The sequence below is a fragment of the Perognathus longimembris genome, chromosome 6 (assembly GCF_023159225.1).
Source record: "Perognathus longimembris pacificus isolate PPM17 chromosome 6, ASM2315922v1, whole genome shotgun sequence".
In the NCBI taxonomy this organism is placed as follows: Eukaryota; Metazoa; Chordata; class Mammalia; order Rodentia; family Heteromyidae; genus Perognathus; species Perognathus longimembris.
The window spans coordinates 69,139,669-69,162,661 of record NC_063166.1 but is presented as its reverse complement, the minus strand read 5'-3'; the positions used below and the strand labels follow the sequence as shown (position 1 = coordinate 69,162,661).

Genomic DNA, 22,993 nt, shown 5'->3' with positions numbered 1-22,993 from the left:
CCACCTTGCGCCACAGGGCCACTTCCTGTTTTCTGGTGGCTAATTGGCGATAAGAGTCTCACAGACTTTCCTGCCTGGGCTAGCACAATTCTCAGATCTCAGCCTCCTGAGTAGCTAGGATTATAGGGGTACTCTGGGTTTTTTTGTTTGTTTGTTTGTTTTTGGCCAATTCTGGGTTTTGAACTCAGGGCCTGAGCATTGTCCCTGGCTTCTTTTTGCTCAAAGCTAGCACTCTACCACTTGAGCCACAGCACCACTTCCAGCTTTTTCTATATATGTGGTGCTGAGGAATCGAACCCAGGGCTTCATGAATGCAAGGCAAGCACTTTACTACTAGTTCAAATTCCCAGCCCCTGGCACTCTGTTTTATATTTATTCTAAGCATTAGTATTCTGAATTCTCAGGATTTAAGTCAACTATAGCTTTTCTTATCTGTCAAGGGCAATTTGACAACTTCACATAAGTACTTAAATACCATTAATTTTGACAGGAGGTATTTGTGTGCACGCAACCTAAAATTCAGTAATTACATTGAAGCAACATAAACACCATTAAAGAACACAAGTATTCATTCAGTGGTTAACATTTATTGTAAGACTAACCTAACAAGATATTTAATTTTCCTTAACAATCCTTTAAAATGTCTATTTGCACTTAAGATTAAACAAATAATATATAATTTGTCTTTTAGGAAATTTATCACTTAATTATTTAAATAGGCAATAAAGGCTATAAAAGGTCTGGAAATGTTACATTGACTGAACAGGTTGACAGCTTAGGGAACATGATGCAAGAGATTATCACTGCTATGAACTGTCAAACCACAAGTACTCCAAGAGAAAAACCCATATGCATCTGCCAGTAATTCAGCTATGAAGCTGACTGGATGGTGGCCTTTTTATCACAGTGCTCAGCTGTTCCCAAAGAAAAGTCTAGATGAACAGTTTTAAGTGAGAATAATGCCTTGAAGACAGTACACATATAGCAGTAGAAATTCCTTGTAAAATTGAATATTTGGCTGATTGGATCTCTCTGGCTCTCTCAAGGTTTGTAACAAAAAGCAGTACCCTGTTCACAGTTACACCTCTGAATTGTATACTCCTGAGTCAAGCACTGTCTCCTATGTAGCTATTACTTCTGCAAAAGAAGGAATCAGGAAACTAGAGAGCCAGACTTTATTTCTAAATAACATGCTTATTTCTTGAAATTCAGTTTGATTTTATCTACTTTCTTACTTGTGTAAAAGATGAAATCTCAGGCTGGGAATATGGTTTAGTGGTAGAGCGCTTGCCTAGCATGCATGAAGCCCTGGGCTCAATTCCTCAGCACCACATAAACAGAAAAAGCCAGAAGTGGCGTTGTGGCTCAAGTGGCAGAGTGCTAGCCTTGAGCAAAAAGAAGCCAGAGACAGTGCTCAGGCCCTGAGTCCAAGCTCCAGGAATGGCAAAAAATAAAAATTAAAGCTCACAATATTGTAAATTCACAATTTAAGGCCCAAGACCTGGAGCTTAACTCAGGCCCCCGTATTCTCACTTGGCTTTTTGGCTCAAGTCTGGTGCTCTGCCATTTGATTCATACCCTCTACTTTTTCAGCTTTTTTTTTTTTTTTGTCAGTCCTGGGGCGTGAACTCAGGGCCTGGGCACTATCCCTGAGGTTTTTTGCTCAAAACTAGCACTTTGAGCCACAGCTCCACTTCCGGTTTTCTGGTGACTCATTGGAGATCAGCATCTCATGGACTTTTCTGCCTAGTCTAGCTTTAAACCCTGATCCTTAGATCTCAGCCTCTTGAGCAGCTAGGATTACAGATGCAGGTCACCAGTTCCTGGCATTTTCAGCTTTTTCCTGTTTAACTGTGGGTAAATAGTCTCCTGAACTTTCCTGCCTGGGCTGCTTCAAACTATGATCCTCAAATCTCAAGATAGGTGTGAGCTGCCAGCACCTGGCTATGGTTCATCCTTTTTAGTGTATTAGTGAATTTAGACAAATGTATATAGTCATGTAACTACCACTGTAGTATGAAGGTAGAAAATGCTGTTGTAGAAGTCAACCCCTTCTACCATCTGTTTTCTTTCTGCTTTGGGGAATTTTTTCCCCTTCATTTTTCTGGATTGGCTTCTTTCACTAGCATAATATTGTATCATTTTAATTTTTGATTTGCTTTCTGTATACTTATAATCTGACCCCAACATTAACCCCTTTTAAGTCAACCAGTCTTCTCTTTACTAGAGTTTGGAATTTGCTATACAACAGAATTCTCTTCTCCAGACTTCTCTTCACCAAATCCAGAACATTTGTTGGCTTTTCTCATGTTTTTGACTTCTTTTCCTAAATCCTTTATGTTCCTTTTTTCTTGCAGTATGTTCCTAAGTAGACTCCCAAGAAAGACTACTCAGGAACTATTTTTTTTAATTTAATTTATTTATTAATTGAACACAAATTTTTTTGAAAAGGTGTTGTGCAAAAAGGGTACAGTTACATAGTAGTAGGGCAGTATGTACATTTCTTGTGATACCTTACGCCCTGTTTTTCTTTCCCTTTTCTAGGTCAGGTAGACATATATACAGTATACAATGTATCAAGAACATATACAGTAGCAACGTGGCCAAGCCCAAGAAAATTCGCCTAGGGCTTTAAATGTAATGTCGATATTAGACAATATGTCGACAGTAGTCTTATATGAACGTACATACATAGCTTTTGAGCTATTGTATTCCACTGAGAGGTCAATTTTTGACCTTTATATGTTGAGTAGTTGTTTGGTTTTAGTTACATACCTTTGGGTCGCTGCCCCAATCCTGTGGGAAATACCATTTGACAAGCAGTTTTTGGTTTCACAGACCTGGTCTCTACTGTGTCTTCGTCTCCCTTAACAGTCATATATCAGGGAGATCATGCCCCTTTGTTTTCTGTGTTCTAGGCTTGTCTTCGCTCAACATTATTTGTTCAAGTTCTGACCATTTCCCTGCGAATAACAATATTTCACCATTCCTAATCGCTATGTAGTATTCCATTGTGTATAGGTACCATATTTTTTGGATCCATTCATCTGTGGAGGGGCATCTGGGTTGTTTCCATATTTTGGCTATTGTGAATTGTGCCGCAATAAACATGGAAGTACAAATGTCTTTTTGATATCTTGGGACTTGCTGTTTAGGATAGATGCCTAGGAGTGGTATGGCTGGGTCATAGGGTAGGTCTATATTGAGCTTTTTGAGAAACCTCCATACTGTTCTCCAAAGTGGTTGTACTAATTTGCACTCCCACCAACAATGGAGAAGGGTTCTTCTTTCCCCACACCCCCTCCAGCATTTGTTGTTGCCTGAGTTCAGAGTATAGGCCATTCTAACTGGGGTGAGGTGGTATCTCAGGGTTGTTTTATTTGCGTTTCCTTTACTACCAAGGATGTTGAACATTTCCTCATATGTTTCTTTGCTATTTTTATTTCTTCTCTTGTGAAGTCTCTCTTTAGCTCCTTTGCCCATTTCCTAATTGGTTTATTGGGCTTGGAGGGGCTTAGTTTTTTTTTTTTTTTTTTTGGCCAGTCCTGGGCCTTGGACTCAGGGCCTGAGCACTGTCCCTGGCTTCTTCCCGCTCAAGGCTAGCACTCTGCCACTTGAGCCACAGCGCCGCTTCTGGCCGTTTTCTGTATATGTGGTGCTGGGGAATCGAACCTAGGGCCTTGTGTATCCGAGGCAGGCACTCTTGCCACTAGGCTATATCCCCAGCCCCAGTTTTTTGAGTTCTCTGTAGATGACAGATATTAGGACTTTGTCTGTTGCTGTGCTGGTAAAGATCCTTTCCCATATCGTTGGCTGTCTTTCTAGTTTGGTAGCTATGTCCTTAGCTGTGCAGAAACTTTTTATTTTGTAGTAGTCCCATTTGTCGAGTCTCTCCCCTATTTGTTGTGCCCCTGGGACTATATTCAGGAAGTTCCTTCCTATGCCTATAAGTTCTAGCGTCTTTCCTACTCTGTCCTTCAGTAGTTTCAAGGATTCAGGTCTGATATTGAGGTCCTTGATCCATTTTGAGTTGATCTTGGTGCATGGTGATAGGCTTGGGTCTACTTTGAGTTTTCTGCATATGGCTGCCCAGTTCTCCCAGCACCAGTAGTTGAAGAGGCTATGTTTATTCCATTGTATGCTTTAGCTCCTTTGTCGAATATCAGCTGACTGTAAGAGTGCGGTTTTATTTCTGGATCTTCAATTCTAATCCATTGGTCTTCTGGTCTGTTTTTATACCAATACCAGGCTGTTTTTGTTATGATGGCCCTATCGTAGAGCTTGAAGTCTGGTATTGTGATACCTCCTGCACTGCTTTTTTTGCCTAGAATTGCTTTGGCTATTCTAGGTCTTTTGCTGTTCCATATGAACTTATGGATTGCTTTCTCTATTTCAGCGAAGAATGTGACTGGGATTTTGATAGGGATTGCATTGAATTTGTATAACAATTTGGGTAATATGGCCATTTTCACTATATTGATTCTGCCTACCCATGAGCATGGGAGGTCTTTCCATCTCCTTGTGTCTTCTTTGATTTCCCTTATTAGATTTTTATAGTTCTCATTAAATAGGTCCGTCATGTCCTTGGTTAAGTTGATCCCTAGGTACTTTATTCTTTTTTTGGCTACTGTAAATGGAATTGTTTCCATAATTTCCTTTTCTGTTTGTACATTGCTGGTGTACAGAAAAGCTGCTGACTTTTGTGGATTGATTTTGTATCCTGCTACTTTGCCAAAATGGTTTATTAGATGTAGGACTGAGTTTTTGGGTCCTTCAGATATAAGATCATGTCGTCTGCGAATAGGTATAATTTGATTTCTTCTTCGCTGATGTGGGTTCAGGAACTATTTTTTTAAGCCTACGTGTCTGAATATATCTCTTTATTCCAACCCTTGTGTATTTAACTAGTCTCATAGAAGTATGATTTAGAAAGTTATTTTCCCTTAAATTGTAACTGATACTGGTCCATCGTCTTGAAACAAGTGCACTTGTTCAAGTTTACATTGTTTCTTAGATTTGTTCATGAAGTAGGTAGTTCATTTTTGTTTCAACATAGTATTCTATTGCGTTAATGAATTCTACTTTTGTGATCCATTCTTGTTTATATCTTTGGTACATGTTTGCACAGTTGAGGTGTACAAGTCCTTAGGTGTAAAATTTGTGGGTTATAGTATATGTATAGGCTCAGCATTGATGCCTATTATCAAAGAGTTTCCCATGTGGTTCACTCCCATCATCCAGTTCTGTTAGTTCCATACTCTTGGAACCCATAGTTTTGTATCTTTTTAACTTTAGCCTTTCTCACAAGTGTTTAGTGGCATGTCACTGTGGTTTCAGTTTGTATTCAACTGATGACCTAATGAGGTTGCGCTTCTTCTTAGAAGTTTATTGCCTGTTTGGACACCCCTTTTATAAAGTATCTGTTCAAGTCTCTTGCACATTTTTCTGTTATGTCATCTTGTTTGTGCATGTGGCAGTTCTGAGGCTTGAACTCAGTGTCTGATCACTGTCACTGAGCTTTTTTTTTTTTGCTCAAGGGTAATTAATGCTCTGCCGCTTGAGCCACAGCTCCATTTCTGGCTTTTTGCTGGCCAATTGGAGATAATAATCTAATGGACTTTCTTACCTAGATTGGCTTGAACTACAATCTCAAATCTCAGCCTCCTGAGTAGGATTGCAGGTGTGAGCCACTGGCATCTAGCCAATTAGAAAATTTGTAATTGAATTATTTGTTTTCTTTTTGTGAGCTGCAAGTTTGTACATTTTGGGCACTATATCCTAATCAAATTCCATATGAAATTTAAGATTAGCTTGTAAATTTATGCAGTGAAGCCAGCTGCGATTTTCGGAGGAATTAAGTTGAATCAACATAAAGAATACTGCTATTTTAGGAATAATAACCAATGTTGAGTGTATTGCCTTTTCAGTAACATTAAATCTTCCCATCCATGGATACTGATAGCTTTCTATTTTTTTTTTTTTTTTGAGACAAGGTCTGGCTGTATAACTCAAGCTAGCACTTGGTTCTCCTGCCTCAGTTTTCTGAGTGTCTTAATTTCTTTTAACAGAGTTATTTTTGTTTTATTTTTTGGTGACAGTCCTCGGACTTGAACTCAAGAGCCTGGACTCTGCCCCTTAGTTTTTTTGCTTAAGGTTGCTACTGTGCCACTTGAGACACAGATCCACTTCTGGCTTTTAGTGGTTAGAGTTAAGAGTTTCTATAGGCATTCACACAGTGAGACCAAAGGAGGATATTCTTAGGAGAGACTCACAAAGGCACAATAGCTACATGTATGTGATCATATAAAATAATATTTATTCAGAGTACTAGCCTTGAGCAAAAAGAAGCCAGGGACAGTGCTCAGAGTCCAAGGCCCAGGACTGCCCCCCCCCAAAAAAATATATATATATATATTTATTTATTTATTAAAATGAAATCCAGGAAATGGAAACAAGGTTTTTTTCTTTGTTGCTATTTTGTTTTCTTTTTGTCTTTGTTCATTTATCTATCTTTGGGAGGGGAAGGGGGGTGGGCATAGAGGTGCTACAGTCTCATAAGCCAGGTAAAAGAGTACATTCCTGGGGCTGAGAATGTGGCTTAGTGGTAGGGTGCTTGCCAAGCATGCACGAGGCCCTGGATTCGATTTCTCAGCACCACATAAACAGAAGAAGCCAGAAGTGGTGCTGTAGCTCAAGTGGCAGAGTGCTAGCCTTGAGCAAAAAGAAGCTGAGGAACAGTATTCAGGCCCTGAGTTCAAGCTTCAGGACTGGGACATTTCTAGTTAGACAGTGTCACCTCTTCACTTGCTGTCTCTGAGTTTTTCCCTCAGTGCCAGTTCCAGTTTTCTGGTGGTTAATTGTAGATAAGAATCTCATGGATTTGCCTGCCCTGACTGGCTTCAAGTTGTTATTCTCATATCTCAGCCTCCTGAGTAACTGGGATTCTAAGCATGAGCTACTACTGTCGCCCAGCTCAAGTTTTACTTTTAAAAAAGCAACTGAGGGAAAAACTTTATAATAATAATAACAATAATAATAAATTAAAACATCACTAATTTAGTTTCCTGTTGTTATAGGTATATTCACTGCACTGTTTTAGTCAGTTTTACAGATTGTTCTAGCAGTTTGCTCATTTTGTTTACATTGTCTAATTTGTTGACGTGTTACTCTTCATATTACTCCATTGTAATCCTTTTTAATTTTGTAAAGTTGGTAGTAATATTCCCACTTTAACTCATAAATATAATTTTTTTGTTTTGTTTTGTTTTTTTGCCAGTCCTGGGCCTTGAACTCAAGGCCTGAGCACTGTCGTTGGCTTCTTTTTGCTCAAGGGTAGCACTCTACCACTTGAGGCACAGCGCCACTTCTGGCCGTTTTCTATATATGTGGTGCTGAGGAATCGAACCCAGGGCTTCAAGTTTACAAGGCAAGTGCTCAATCACTAGGCCATATTCCCAGCCCTCATAAGTGTAATTTAAACCTGTAGAAGCTGGCCAATATAGCTAAAAGTTTGTCAGTTTTATTAATCTTTTCAGGGAAATTTGAAGCTTTTGATTTAATTGATTTTACTCTTCTATTATTTCTGCTACAATCTTTTATATGTTCTTGTGCTTGATTGTATTTAATACACCCCTTTTTCATAGTTTTTCCATGGTGGAAGGCTAGAATATTGATGAATAATATGCCTTTAAAAAATATCATTGTTTACAACTACACTTTTTTCCATAAGTACTTCTTTGCTAGCTCTCATAACCTTACTTGTTTTTTTTTCTTTGACATTGAGGGAAATATATAGGCATATTTGTTTTGAGCTTGTATCTATTATGGCCCACTTGAATAATAAGGAATTATTGGTATTCAGTCATTTCCCGGTATACAGAAGTAATTTCTTGTTTTACCCAGAGACAAACCATTCCTCTGAATGTCTCATTGCCTTGTGCCATTCCCTTGTGTTACAACCTAAGGAAAAATAAGCTAGGGAAGAATAATGGGACTTTCCATTATCATAGGACTAGTATGTATGCATCAGGATAGAATTGGAACATTATTGAAGATCTGTTTGTCTGATACTAACAGCTTTTATAGAAAACTTTTTATATGATTGAGGCACATGGAAGCAATTCAACTATGGCCCCTGACACAAACATTTTTAGTGAAAATTGTCTTGACTAATGGCCCTGTCATTGTGTTGTTGCTATTACTCATGCCTTGAAATACTTACTGAATCCCTGTTCTGTGCCAGGCACTCTTCAACTAATTGATATAGGAAGAAAGGCACAAATGAACCTTTAGTTGTGACACAGAAGGATAAATTATATAAGAGATAAAGCCCAAAGGAGGGGGTCATCTCTTCTCTTAGAGAGGAAGAGTAATCTAGGATGTTTCTGACCTATGGGTTGCATTTTGAAGACTGAGCACTTCAGATAGAAAATGCAGCATTTTGGGCAAGGTAAGAACATGTACGGAGAAGCATAGAGAGAACACATGAGTTTGGAAAAGTAGAGGGTAGATTGTAGAGGGTGTTAATATTACAAGGCAAGAGGTTGGATTTCCAGCTTCTAGGCCATTAGGGAATCTTTGAAGATTTCTACAAAGTGGCCTTTGAATTGCTCTCCTGGGGGTGTTTAGGAGTCATCTACTATCCTTTGTCATGTCTTGGGAGTATGTCTTTCTTCACCAGTAAAATGTTCTTTTATCTTTTTATTGGTTCACAGTTCACTGAGACTTTTTTGACTGAGAGGGACAAACAGTCCAAATGGAGTGGAATTCCTCAGTTGCTCCTTAAGCTGTATGCCACCAGCCACCTCCACAGTGACTTCATTGAGTGCCAAAACATCCTCAAGGTAACTCTTAGTGGACATTGAAGGGGCTGTATTCAGGATCTCAAGGTGACTTTTTACCTTTCAAAAATAGCCTGTTTTTGCCAAGCGCTGGTGGCTCACACCTGTAATCCTAGCTACTCAGGAGGCTGAGATTTGAGGGTCTCGGTTCAAAGAAAGAGTGCAAAGAAGAAAATCACTAGTATTCACCATTTAAAGATAATTGCTATTAGGTTTCCTGTGTGTATCCTTCTGGCTTTTTTCATGTTTATTTTATAGTAGTGCTTGCTTAATTAGGAAGGTCATCAACACTATGCCTTGGGTTTGAATGAGATAATAATTTCCTTATTCATCCAGCAAAATCATCTTGAGATCTTACTTCACAGTAAGTTTTTCTGTAACTTTTTCCCCCCCTATTTTGTCCTCCACCCTGCAGTGATTGGAATTGAACCCAGGGCCTTCCTTACACATGCTATTTAATCACTGTAAGCTACATATACCCCAGACCTAGATGACATTCCCTATGAACAGAGTTTAAAAATCTCATATTTTTGAAGGTTCATGGCAGAGACCTGTGGTTGTTGTTAATTATCATTAACATAAAATAAATCGAAGGCCTTAGGTTTGATGCTGGAAAGGGATGAAAGAATCAAAGACATTGTGCTAGGGAACTGTTCTCAAACTTGAGAGTCTGTCACAGTGCTTCACTCCACTTGCTGAGTTTTAGAGTAAGTAGGTATGAGGTTACATCATTCAAACTTTAGCATAGTATTGGGCCCAATATGCTTAAGACTCTAAAGTCTTAGAGTAACCAGCTTTAGCTACAGTTACAACCTTTGTAAATATATTTGATCCCAAAGAAACTAAGTGATACTTCAGAGATGAAGGTTTAATGGTTGGATCATAGACATTGTTTGAAGTCACAGCTAGACACAAGTGGCTTATGCCTATAATCCCAGCTACTCAAGAGGCTGAGATGTGAGAATCACAGTTCAAAGCCAGCCTGGGCAGGAAAGTCTTTGAGATTTTTATCTCAATTAACTACCAAAAAGTCTGAAATGGAGCTGTGTGTGGCTCAGAGTGGTAGAGTGCTAGCCTTGAGTACAAAAAGCTTAGGGACAGCACCAAGTTCTCAGTCCAAGCCTCAGAATTGGCACACACATGCAAAAATAGTCTCTAAGTAAACCTTATTTTTACTTTGAGATTCATATTTCTAATCTCACATTCTGGTAGACGTAATTATAACCTCTTATTCCTGCTTTAAAAATGCTTTCCAAAAATTATACATTATTTCAAGGAATGAGAGTGTAGCTAAAGTGCATGATCCTGAGTTTAACCCTTAGTACCACCGGAAAGAAGTATATTACTTCATTTGTGTTTTGCAAAATCTCTAAGATACAGAGTTGAGGCAAAATTGAAGGAGAGGAAATTAGCATCTATGTGCTTTTAATATGAGGTCATCATTTCTTTATTCATCCAGCAAAATTCTGTGTGAAACCTTACTTCACGGCAGACTTTTCTGCAGTTTTTTTTCATTGTGTATTCTACGTGCTGTGGAATGAGAACTACTGCTCTGTTTGTCTTAAGTAAAAAGGGAGTACAAAGAGTCTATTTTGGCCATACTTAGGGAACATTTAGGAAAGAAATAAGATAGGCTTGATAGAGGAGGAGCAGAGTGCTTTTGAATGGAAGAAACAGGGAAGACAGACTTCCTTTAGGAGGTGGCATTTGAACAGATTTAGTTACTGTTGTGAAGCCAGTTAATGGTAAAAACTTAATAGATTGATGGCAACCACCATTTAACACTTAGCCATTCTTGGTTGGTAGAGTGATTCTTCTGCTCTGTGTGGTATCGGATAGGATATGGTGATATATTCACTATCTCGAATGGTCTCACATTCTTGGTAGTTTGGTGCTGGTTGTCAGCTGGAGGTTGGCTAAGGATTTAAGTCCTGATCTCAGTTCTCCTCCTCCCAGTTTGTCCCATGTTGGTTTCTCGCAGCATGAGAATTAAGTTCCAAGATGGCAAAAGCCCATTCTACCAGGCCTTAAGGCATATGCAGGAGTGGCATACTGCCACTTCTGCCACATTAATTAACCTTAGCCCAGATTTTAGGTGGGAAAGGACTCTCAGATCTGGATACTACAAAGTGTGATTCTCTGGGGGATGTGCTCATGGGGCTTTGAAATACCAGTGGATATTTTAATGTCTGGTCTGTGTCAGGGTCATAAAATAGAATGTCTGCTGTTTTCTTTCTTCTTCTTTTTTTTTTTAACCAGGAAATTTCTCCTCTTCTGTCCATGGAGGCCATGGCATTTGTGACTGAAGATAGGAAACTTACTCAAGAAACCACTTACCCAAATACATATATTTTCGACTTATTTGGAGGTGTTGATGTAAGTAGCTGCTTATTGTCACTACTGCTTTAACAGCTTGAGAATGTAAAGACTAAAATGAGAGACAAGACACATTTCAGATTTTACAGCAGACATTTCATATTTAACTTTTAGAACCTCAGCATGTTGAAGCAACCTAGTTTTTTTTTTCTTCTGGCACTTTTATTTTATTTACTTATTTGCCAGTCCTGGGCCTTGAACTCAGGGCCCTAGCACTATCCCTGGCTTCTTTTTGCTCAAGGCTAGCATTCTGCCACTTGAGCCACAGCGCCACCTCTGGCCATTTTCTGTATACCTAGTGCTGGGGAATTGAACCCAGGGCTTCATGCATAGGCAAGCACTCTTGCCACTAGGCCATATTCCCAGCCCCCTAGGTTTTTTTTTTTCTTTAGAATTTATTGGAATTGATAATATATCTAAGTTACAGAGTATTCCCAGTTTCTCTTCAGAATCAGTTGTGATAACATTTCTTGAATTTCCTTCTGGAGATGTTTTCTGGCAGTGGTGTGTGTGTGTATGTGTGTGTGTGTGTGTGTATTTGTGTGTATTTCCCCTTCTCCCTCATCTCCACCTTAGTTTACTTTCTCCCCACATACAGTGGCATAACTATTGGGTACATACTACCTTTTTTTTTTTTTTTTTTTTTTTTTTTCCGATTGTGGGCTTGAACTCCTCAGGGCTTGGACTCTCATTGACTTTGAGCCACAGTGTCACTTCTAGTTTTCTGGTGATTAGTTGGAGATAAAAAGTCTTACAGACTTTTCTGCCTGGGCTGGCTTTGAACCATGATACTCAGATCTCAACGTCTTGAGTTGTTGGGATCTGGACGATCCCTTTCTCCCCCCACGGGGAGAATGGTAACCACAAACTCTATGAAAGAGCACTCAGCCTGGCCCTCCGCCAGCGGAAGGCTAAAGGCGTGCTCACATGGGCAAGCGCTAAGTTGAGGAAGGGTTGCTGATGCTTCCCCTCCCCCCAGTCCCCCCACATGTTACCAAGGGCAGAGGCGAAAAGGAAGGCATCAGGGACACGCTGTGGTGGTGGGAAGCGTCTCAAAGACTTTAATATGGAAGGGCACTTATATAGAAGTAATGGCGGGAAAGAAAGGGGGCTGGCCAAAGGGCCAGTCATAGGCTAGGGATCACGTTCATCAAGTGACCTCACGAAACTTCCCTTTGTGGGCGGGACAACCGCATCATGGTGGCACGCACGTGTTCACCTCCCAAGGGGTGGAGGCCAGAAGGTGGGAGGGACTTCCATTGTCCCAAGGCTGGTGGAAGGGCAGCCTTTCCCAGGCCATAATAATCCCCAACATTGAGTAGCTAGGATTACATGCATGAGCCACTCGTGCCTGCCTACAATACCTTTTTTTCCCCATATAACCCTGGTTTTGGGATACTTCATTTCAGTGTATGTGAATGTCTCATTATTTGAAATAACCAAATAGTATTTCTTAATGTAATTGTAACATGTTTTATTTGTTCATGCCTCAGTGCATGGGCATTTATAATTTTCACACATTATTTTCTAGTACAAACATGGGCTAGTTAATTGCAGATAAAAGTCCCATGGACTTTCCTGCTAGGCTAGCTTTGAACAGCAATCCTCTGATTGCAGCCTCCTACGAAGCTAGGATTACAGGCTTGAGCCACCACTTCTTATCTTAGCAGTAGTGTTTTTCAGCTTTAAAAATAAAGCCATGGCAAGTTTGGTGACTCGTGCCTATAATCCTATCTACGCTGGAGGCTGAGATCTGAGGATCATGGTTTGAAGTCAGCCCCGGCAGGAAAGTTGCTGAGACTCTTATCTCCAGTTAAATACCAAAAAGCTGGAAGTAGAGCTGTCACTCAAATGGTAGAACATTAGCCTTGAGAGCACAAAAGCTCAGGGATAACACCAAGTCATTGAGGTCAAGACCAAGTACTGGCCCACACACACAAAGTGAAGCCATATTGGACTTCAGAGATTAGCTTGTGTGTGTGTGTCTGTGTGTGTGTGCGCATGTGTGTGTGCACGCGTGCTGGTATTGGGGCTTGAACCCAGGGCCTCACTCTATCACTTGGCTCTTTCTGCTCAACTTTGGCACTCTACCACTTGAGCCACAGCTCCACTTCCCTAACTCATTTTTTAAATGCAGAAGCTGGGGTTCAAGGATGGGCCTTGATTTGCTCATGTCTGTGTAGAAAATAAGTGGCTGAGCTAGATAGCTGGCACTAGAACCTAGATTTCCAGACCCTTGCGACAGTGTTCTTCCATTGAACCTTACTGCCTCCTAGAATGAGAGTACTTGAGTATTTGGAGTACTTATGACAGCTACTTGAGTTTTCAAGATACAGATTATGAGTTATGTTTTCAAATTTGAAGATTTTTATCTTTTTGTTTTTATAGCTTCTTGTAGAAATTCTTATGAGGCCTACAATTTCTATCCGGGGACAGAAATTAAAAAGTAAGTATATTTTAAGTCTTATTTGTGAGGCATTGGTCACTTGTCAATATGGTGTCAGTTCCCTGTAATTGCTTATCTTTCCCTTCCTAGCTGTTTAGTGAGGACATGTCTTAGATTTGATTGCAGGTGTTTCTCTCTATCCCCAGCTAAGCAGCTCTCTTCATTTATTGAACACTGAGTAAAAATATAGATGTAGTGGTTTGAAAGAAAAAGCAGAAAACAATTTGAGTAAGAGCATTGCATCTTTGTATGTTAATAGTCTTTTTTTTTTTTTTTTTTTTTTTTGCCAGTCCTGGGCCTTGGACTCAGGGCCTGAGCACTGTCCCTGGCTTCTTTTTGCTCAAGGCTAGCACTCTGCCACTTGAGCCACAGCCACTTCTGGCCGTTTTCTACATAGGTGGTGTTGCGGAATTGAACCCAGGGCTTCATGTATACAAGGCAAGCACTCTTGACACTAGGCCATATTCCCAGCCTGTTAATAGTCTTTTAACCTGGCTTTATGTTTTCTTTGAAAAAAAATTTTTTTGGTAGTAGTGGAGCATGAACTCAGGGCTATGTGCTTGTTAGGTGGGCTCTGTACCACAGATCAAGCCTCCACAGCTCCAGCCCCCTGACATTAATTATTTTTTATATAATGTCTAGCTTTTTTGTCTGGGTAAGTACCTGTCCCATGACTCTCTTATTTACAGTTCCTACATGACAGGTACATGCCACCAGGTCTAACTCTTGATCAGGAAGAAGTTTCAAGAACTTCTTTTTTCCTGGAGAAGGTTTGGAACTACAGTCCTCCCTGTTAGCCTCCCAAGAAGCTAGGATTATAGGCATGAGCCACTGGCACTTGGCTTTGTTTCCAAATCCTGTTTTGTATATGTAATTAGCTGAGAGGGTAAGGGATAATTTAGATTTTGTTTAATTTATTGTATTTATTGAATTTATTTATTTATCCCATCCTGGGACTTGACTGGGACCTGGGCACTGTCCCTGAGCCTTTTTTTGTGCTCAGGGCTAGCATGCTACCATTTGAGCTACAGTGCCACTTCTAGCTTTTTCTGAGTGGTTTATTGGAGATAAGAGTCCCACGGACTTCCTGCACTTTCTGCCTGGGCTGGCTTCTAACCATATCCTTAGATCTCAGCCTCCTGAATAGTTAGGATTACAGGCATAAGCCACTGGCATCCAGCACTTGGCTTTATCTATATATTTATTTATTTTGTTGGTTGTGGGTTTTGAACTCAGAGTCTGGATGCTGTCCTGAGCTCTTTTGCTCAAGGCTAGTGCTCTACCACTTTGAGCCACAGCACCACTTCTGGTGTTTGAGTAGTTAATTGGAGATAAGAATCTCACAGGCTTTTTTTTTTGCCTGGGCTGGCTTCAGACTGTGATCCTTCGATCACAGCCTCCTGAGTAGCTAGGATTACAGATGTGAGCCACTGTTGTCTGGCTTGTTTTATTTTTAAAAATTAAGAGAGTGAGAGAGAGAGAGAGAGAGTGTGTGTGTGTGTGTGTGTGTGTGTGTGTGTGTGTGTGTGTGTGTGTGTGTGTTGATCCTGGGACTTGTACTTTGGGCCTGGGCACTGTCTAGCTCAAGGCTAGCACTCTACCACTTGAGTGACAGCTCCATTTCCAGCTTTTTTGGTAGTTAATTGGAGATAAGAGTCTTACTGTTTTTACTGCCCCCGGTTGGCTTCAAACCATGATCCTTAGATCTCAGCCTCCTGAGTAGCTAGCATTACAGGCATGAGCCACCAGCACCCAGTATAAAATTCGATTTTTATTACAAGGGTAATACATGCTCTTATAAAAAGTTCAGCCATTACCAAATTGTGTATGATAAGCCCTCATTGTACTTTGATAGTGCATAACTTTTTTAAAGCTGTGTGGAAGGTATGTAGGAGTTCTGTTTTTTTTATAACCTACTTATATATTACAAATCATCTTCTTAGGTACTCAGTGTTTAATTTTTAAAAACTATGTGCAGTTCACTCTGCTATTAAAAGATCACTTCAGTTAACATTTGATGAATGACCTACAAGCATCACATGTACATGTTTTTTAATATTTATAAAAATTTCACCCCTAATATCCATAAGACCTAACAGTATAAGACCTCATTTATATATTCAGTAGTGGTTAAGAAAATCACATTCATATCTAATAGCTCTGTTTTGTCCTCCTAAGTTGGTTCTCTATCTGCCCTGACAGCAAGTAGCATCTTGTAGTGACTTGGTGCACTTATTTATTCTTTTTTTTTAATTGTCAAGATGATTTACAGAGGGATTACAGTTACATACTTAAGGTAGTGAATACATTTCTTGTTATACGTCCTCATTTTTCTCCCTTCTGTTTGTTCCTGAAAATGGCTGTTAAACCAAATAAATTCAGAATGCATGTTTATTGTAAATTCTGATAGGCACAATAAAAATCTTTAGTAGGCAGACTGGAAGGAAATATGCTAAAAGAAAGAGATTGGAAGGAGATATGCTAAAAGAAAAGTAAAAAGTAAAAAGTAAAAAGTAGAAGTATAACTGTTCTTAAATTCTAAGAAAAGTAATAATGTTACACTATCTTTTCGTTGAGAAATATAACATTCCTTCTTTTTTTTTTTCAGTAAGTGATGAAATGTCCAAGGATTGTTTGAGCATCCTGTATAACACCTGTGTTTGTGTAAGTACCCCTGACATTGAGGCGCCACTTATCTCTACCACATCTCCAGCGGTTAAAAAGGAACTATTCTAGTGGCAGATAGAAGAACGGTCCTCGCATTTGAGAGAGTTGGACTCACTTTGTGTACCCAAGAAATAGAACTAATGAATATGGAAAGGCAGAGTTTTTGTAGTAATTGTTAAAAGCCAAGGCTACTTATGTCCAAGCAGAGGCTGGGTGATTATAGGTCAAAGAACAGTAAGCATTAGCAGAGTGTCTATGTTTTTAAGATGATCTTTAACCTTTTTATGCTTTTCTTATTTCCTTTATTCAAAAAAAAATCCAGAACCAGAAATCCTACCAATATATTGAGTAGGATGCTACTAGATTGACCACTGAGCCAGGAAGAATGGGGAATAAAGGAAGCAATTTGGTGAGAATAGAGCAGAGCACTTAGTATTAGAAGTTCATTTTGTGTTCCGGCTTAGAACATCTCACTGAGTCATTCGCTTATCCATATAGTACAGTTAGCAGTCATACTAACATCACAGAGTGATTGTGAGAACTAAATGACATAATAGATGTGAATGCTCTTTTAAAGCAATATGTAAGTGCTAGTTTTTAAAAACACAGTATCTTTTAGATTTATATTATACGGTTAACAGTGAATCAGAATACATTGCTGAATGAGAGAAATACTATGGAAGAAGTGAGAGTCATATGCTTTGGAAATATAAAAGATTTAACTTCCTTTCTTGCCTTATTAAAAAAGTGTCAGACATATTTTTATTGTTTGCTTGTTTTTATTTTCTTTGCTTTTTGTTTCTTTTTGAAATAGTCTTACTGTATAGCACAGACTGACTTCAAACGCTCAATCCTCCAGTTTCTGTCTCCCAGTTGCTAGGATTACAAGTGTGCACCACTATGCCTGACAGATTTCAAGCATGTAAAATCTACCGAGATGATGAATTTAGAAGTAGACAAGAGGGCTGGGAATATGGCCTAGTGGCAAGAGCGCTTGCCTCGTATACATGAAGTCCTGGGTTCAATTCCCCAGCACCACATATATAGAAAATGGCCAGAAGTGGCGCTGTGACTCAAGTGGCAGAGTGCTAACCTTGAGCAAAAAAAAGCCAGGGACAGTGCTCAGGCCCTGAGTTCAAGCACCAGGACTGGCAAAAAAGAAGAAGAGAAAGAAGAAGAAAAAGAAATGTAGAAGAAGAAGAAGAAGAAATGTACTCACTACCTTATTATGAAACTGTAACTCCTGTGTAGATCACCTTGACAATAAAATTTTAAAAAAAAAGAAGTAGACAAGAAAGAAAAAGGGTAAAACAGGATTATAGACATAATATATACTCAGAGATTGAGTTATTACAAAAACTATAGACCATAAAATATGTACTATATGTGGGCTTAAATTTCTTAACAGTCAACACAAATAGATAATATCTATAATAGTGTTGTGCAATAGAAATATATAAGCTACTTTAGTTCTTTTAAATTTCACTTTAGTGAGATTTTTTTTAAAAAACAGAAAATGGGAAAAATAGATTAAATTAATTTTAACAATATACTTTATTTAATACATATCAAGAATATTATTGAAACACAGAAATCACTTTAATGAAATATTTTCATTCTTCTATGTAGTAAGCCTTCAAAATTATACAACCAGACCACATACTACTTTGGACTAGCTGTGTACCAAGCCCTCAAGAGTTATAATAGCCATGCATATAGCTGTTGTCCATAGATAAGCACAACTGTTCTTGTAACTAAGGTTATATATGTGTGTGTGCATGTGCATATATGCATGCATGTGTATGCATACACACATGGGCAGAATACATATTGATTAAAGACTCCAGATAGTTATTAGTTTTTTTTTTTTGGCCAGTCCTGGGCCTTGGACTCAGGGCCTGAGCACTGTCCCTGGCTTCTTCCTGCTCAAGGCTAGCACTCTGCCACTTGAGCCACAGCGCCGCTTCTGGACGTTTTCTGTATATGTGGTGCTGGGGAATCGAACCTAGGGCCTCGTGTATCCGAGGCAGGCACTGTTGCCACTAGACTATATCCCCAGCCCTAGTTATTAGTTTTATAAGACTTTTATTTTTTTATTTTTTTTTCTTTTTGGCCAGTCCTGGGGCTTGGACTCAGGGCCTCAGCACTGTCCCTGGCTTCTTTTTTGCTCAAGGCTAGCACTCTGCCACTTGAGCCACAGCGCCACTTCTGGCCATTTTCTGTATATGTGGTGCTGGGGAATCGAACCCAGGGCCTCATGTATATGAGGCAGGCACTCTTGCCACTAGGCCATATCCCCAGCCCCCTAAGACTTTTAAAAATTGTTTGTCAGTGACAATTCTGATAAAACAGTTAAGTTAAAAACGATTAAGCATATAGGATGAGGCAGGTGCCAGTGGCTCATGCCTGTAATCCTAGCTGCTCAGGAGCCTGAGATCTGAGGATTGAAGTTTGAAGCCAGCCTGGGAAGGAAAGCTCATGAGACTCTTATCTCTAAATTAACTACCCCCACAAAAAAAAAAGCCAGAAGTTGATCTCTGACTCTCAAGTGGCAGAGCAACAGCCTTGAGCACAAAAAGGCGAAGGAACAATGCAGTGCCCAGGCCCTGAGTTCAAGACAGGACCACATGCGCGTGTGCACACACATACCTACACACACACGATGATATGGCCCAATTCTGCTTACTTGGCTTGCTCTCAGGTTACTGGAGGACCTCACATTATTAGAGTTGCAGACACTAGTTCCTCCAGGGATCAGGCAGAAACAGGCAATGTTTAAAATTGCCCATGTTAAGAGTAAGGGCTTGTGAAAATCATGACTAACCTAGAACAAGCACATCCTACCTAAAGATGTTTAAATAAAAAATTATACAAAGTATCATTGACCAAGTAAGACTTGGTCTATTGATGCCCATTTGTATCTGTTGATTTAGATACTAGGTTTAGAACTTTGGTTGGATTACATGGGAAAAAATCTTCCCCTGAAAAATTGCATTGTATATTATTTTAGAGATTTAAGACCTTGGTTAAGAATTTGTGATGAAGCCAGGCACCCGTAGCTCAGGCCTGTAATCCTATCTCCTCAGGAAGCTGAGATTGGAGGATTGTGGTTCGAAACCATTCCAGGCAGGAAAGTCTGTGAGATTCTTATCTCCAATAAACTACTAAGAAAAAGCCAGAAGTGCCACTGTGGCTCAAATGGTAGAATGCTAGCCTTGAACAAAAGATCAGGGACAGTGTCCAAGCCCAAGTTCAAGCCCCGGGACCAGAAAAAAAAAAAAAAAAGAATTTGTGATAAGGCAGGTACCTGTGGCTCAGGCCTGTAATCCTAGCTACTCTGGAGGCTGAGATCTGAGGATCTCTGTTCACAGCCAGCTTGGGCAGACAAATCTAAGGCACTTATTTCCAGTTAACTGGTTTGCTGTACTCAAGTGATAAAGCACTATCAGCAAAAAAAAAGAAAAACACACACACACACAAAAAAAAAAAAAACCAGAACAAAAAACTAAGGGAGAATGTGAAGCCCTCAGTGTAAGCCCCAGTTTAAAAACAAAGAAACAAAAATCTTGTGATAAAGAGGAAAGAAAGGATATATTCAGGTGGTTATTCCTGATTATGGAAGGCTTTCGAGAGGAGGATGCATTTTAGCCAGTCTCTAGGAGGAGTAAATCTTTGATAAATTGAAAGAAAGAGATGGCTGGGTGGTCAGGGTAGCTAGTTAGGGCAACAAAGTGAATGGGTAACACTTAGGAAGGAAATAGATAAGGGTGATAAGGGTGTGTGTGTGTGTGTGTGTGTGTGTGTGTGTGTGTATGTGTGTGTGTTCAATGAAAGGCTTCACACATGATAATCAAATGCTCTGTCACTGAGCCATACCCTCATCCTCTAGAGATACATGTTTAAGATTTGAGAAAATTATAAATTTATCTTTTTTTTTTTAAAGTGGAAATGGAATTTCTAAGCTTTTGCTGGTCTTGATTAGAATTACCCATTTCACATCTTAGCCAAATGTAGGTTCTTTGTGTGGTTGGGGGATAATTTTTACTTGTTTGTTGTGCCAGTACTGGGACTTGAACTCAGGGCCTAAGCACTGGCCCTGGCTTCTTTTTGCTCAAGGCTAGCACTCTACCACTTGAGCCATAGTGCCATTTCTGGCTTTTTCTATATATGTGGTGCTGAGGAATCGAACCCAGGGCTTCACGTATAGGAGGCATGCACTCTACCACTAGGCCATATTCCCAGCCCTCCCTTGGCTTTTTTTGCTCAAGACTGGTATTCTACCACTTGAGCCATACCGCTAGTATATCTCTCCCTGGGCTGGCTTCAAACCTCAATCCTCAGATCTCAGCCTCCTGAGTAGCTAAGATTATAGGTGTGAGCCACTGGTGCCTGGCTTCCAAATGCTTTTGCGATAACCATTTTACAGATGAAGAAATGGAGGCCTAGGGGTTAGAGTGGTCACATGGGTCTGACTCTGACGTTATGCTTCACATGCTGTTGGGTTTCAGATTTGGACTGGCCAGTCCAAGGGGAAACACTGCCTCAAGTGTTGCTTTTTACTCTGGTTGAGCTCTTGTGGAATTACCCATATTAGTCACCAGTTTTTGCTTAACTGATGTTTTGTTCTCTAACTGGAGACATTTGGGCTTAGGCTTTAAGCCTGTTTGCTTTCTTTCCTCTGTAGTGGTCCCACTGTGAAGTCTAGTGCAAGAGACTTTTTGTTCCATAGCTTGGGAGTACCAGTGTTCCACACAGTTAACACACATCATCCCAGACTTATGGGCTCATGCCAATTTTCCAAGGTGCATTGCTTTCCTGGTAACTGGAAGGGGTACTTTACTCTTCATATTTACTTTGTGCTCATAACTTGTTCACCTTTCCTTCCTTCCTCTCTCCCTGTGACAGACTGAAGGAGTTACAAAGCGTTTGGCAGAAAAGAATGATTTCGTGATCTTCCTGTTTACACTGATGACAAGTAAAAAAACATTTTTACAAACAGCAACTCTCATTGAAGATATTTTGGGTGTTAAAAAGGTAAGCTAACTCATCGAGCAGGTAGTTGATCAGATGGGGGAGGGTCTGAAACCTTAACAATGTACAGAGCACCTTTAAAGAAAATTACATTAGCTATGCAGGGAGGATGGATTTCTACACATTTATACTGTGCTACAATCAATCTTACCTCCTCTATTACTCTGTCTTCTCTCTTCCCAAAACAGTTTCAACTATTCTAGTTCATCTATTTCAACAGTATTCAACATATTTTATTTTCCTTGTTAGTCCAGCTTCCTGTAAATACACTTTTAAAATAAATTCTTCCATACCCTAGGGTTAGTTATTTTTTGCATTATTTAGACATATTCAAGTATAAAATTGAGTCATACTCCTTTTACTAGTGGGTCTTTTATGACTATGAAACTTAAATAAATATATAACTAGAAATCAGACTGACCATGGAACTCAAAACCTCATATTAACCCGGGTAAACTCAATGAATTACATTTCATGCTGAGATAAAATTCTTCTCACTAATTATGACACAACTTCTTTTTAGCACACCTGTACTGTTATATAATACTGTGTGATGACTCTGGTCTCAAAGCAGAAAACCATATTCCCAGCACTCTCACTTATATTTTTTCTTATTAGTCCTCAGTTAAAGTTGGTTAATTGGTACCAACGCAGGAAACAGAAATGTGAATAGAGTAGACCCCTGGTATGTGTGTGTTATGTAGTTCAAAGGAGAGTTCTTTGAGGAAAAACCAAGAGTACTCAGAATATATAGAGTTTAGTACTGTAAAAAATCACTTAAATCTGCCTATATACAGCTATACCTTGAAACCACTTGGAGTAAGTTACATTATTGTCACAAAACTTACTTTTGTATTCATGAATACTGATCACCAAAAACTAGATGATCTTTTCATGCAATTTTTCCCGGATACTGTCTAGCTTCCATAAAGGCATTGCTGCCTTTCAACAAATCTCAAGTTTTTACTTTATTACATTAATTAGGCACCTTGTGTGCCCATTTTGGTGTGGGAGGATTGCCATGATTTTTACCTTGCTTTTGGATGCTGTTGCCTTTTAAGAGGCATATTTTCACAAAATTAGGGGTAGAGAAACACTCACCAGATCACACAATGACTTAAACACTAATTACACAGGACTACATAAGGCATAGGGAAATTTTGTTTGTTTCAGTTGTCTTAATAAAAATTGTGTATAATGAAACCACAAATAAGCCAGGCTTACTGTATTGAAATCTTGGCACTGGGTCATAAGGTAGACACTGAGATGGCCGGTAACTTTTTGAAAAATACAGTAAAAATCAAAATACTAAATTAGTCAGGTGCTATTGGCTCACACTCATAAGCCTAACTACTCAGGAGGGTACAGGAAGGTTTGCTAAGACTTTATCTCCAAAATAATTAGCAAAAATCCAGGCTGGAGGTATGGATCCTAAAAGGCAAACAATATGCCAACCTAGCAAGCTGGAGGCCCTGAGTTCAAATCCTACCACTCCCTCCAAAAGAAAGGGGGTGAAAACCATTAAATTAAAATTTTATAGGAAAAGAATAGAAAAGAGTCTCTAGAGAGACTCATTCATTATGTTAGAATTTTGTATACATTTTTTTTTCTTTTGTCAGTTATGGGGCTTAAA

General features: G+C 39.4%; 1 protein-coding gene across 4 annotated transcripts in view; it reads left to right on the top strand.

Annotated features, from left to right (window-relative positions):
* The window catches only part of LOC125353404 (transient receptor potential cation channel subfamily C member 4 associated protein), a 53,113-nt gene that overhangs the window by 5,215 nt on the left and 24,905 nt on the right, over positions 1-22,993 (top strand). For all 4 annotated transcript variants that reach the window (XM_048349062.1, XM_048349061.1, XM_048349059.1 and 1 more), the window contains exons 2-6: positions 8,715-8,843; positions 11,100-11,216; positions 13,605-13,662; positions 16,271-16,326; positions 21,235-21,363. In XM_048349062.1, the coding sequence (XP_048205019.1) occupies positions 8,715-8,843; positions 11,100-11,216; positions 13,605-13,662; positions 16,271-16,326; positions 21,235-21,363 (489 nt within the window). The remainder of the gene's footprint in view (positions 1-8,714; positions 8,844-11,099; positions 11,217-13,604; positions 13,663-16,270; positions 16,327-21,234; positions 21,364-22,993) is intronic.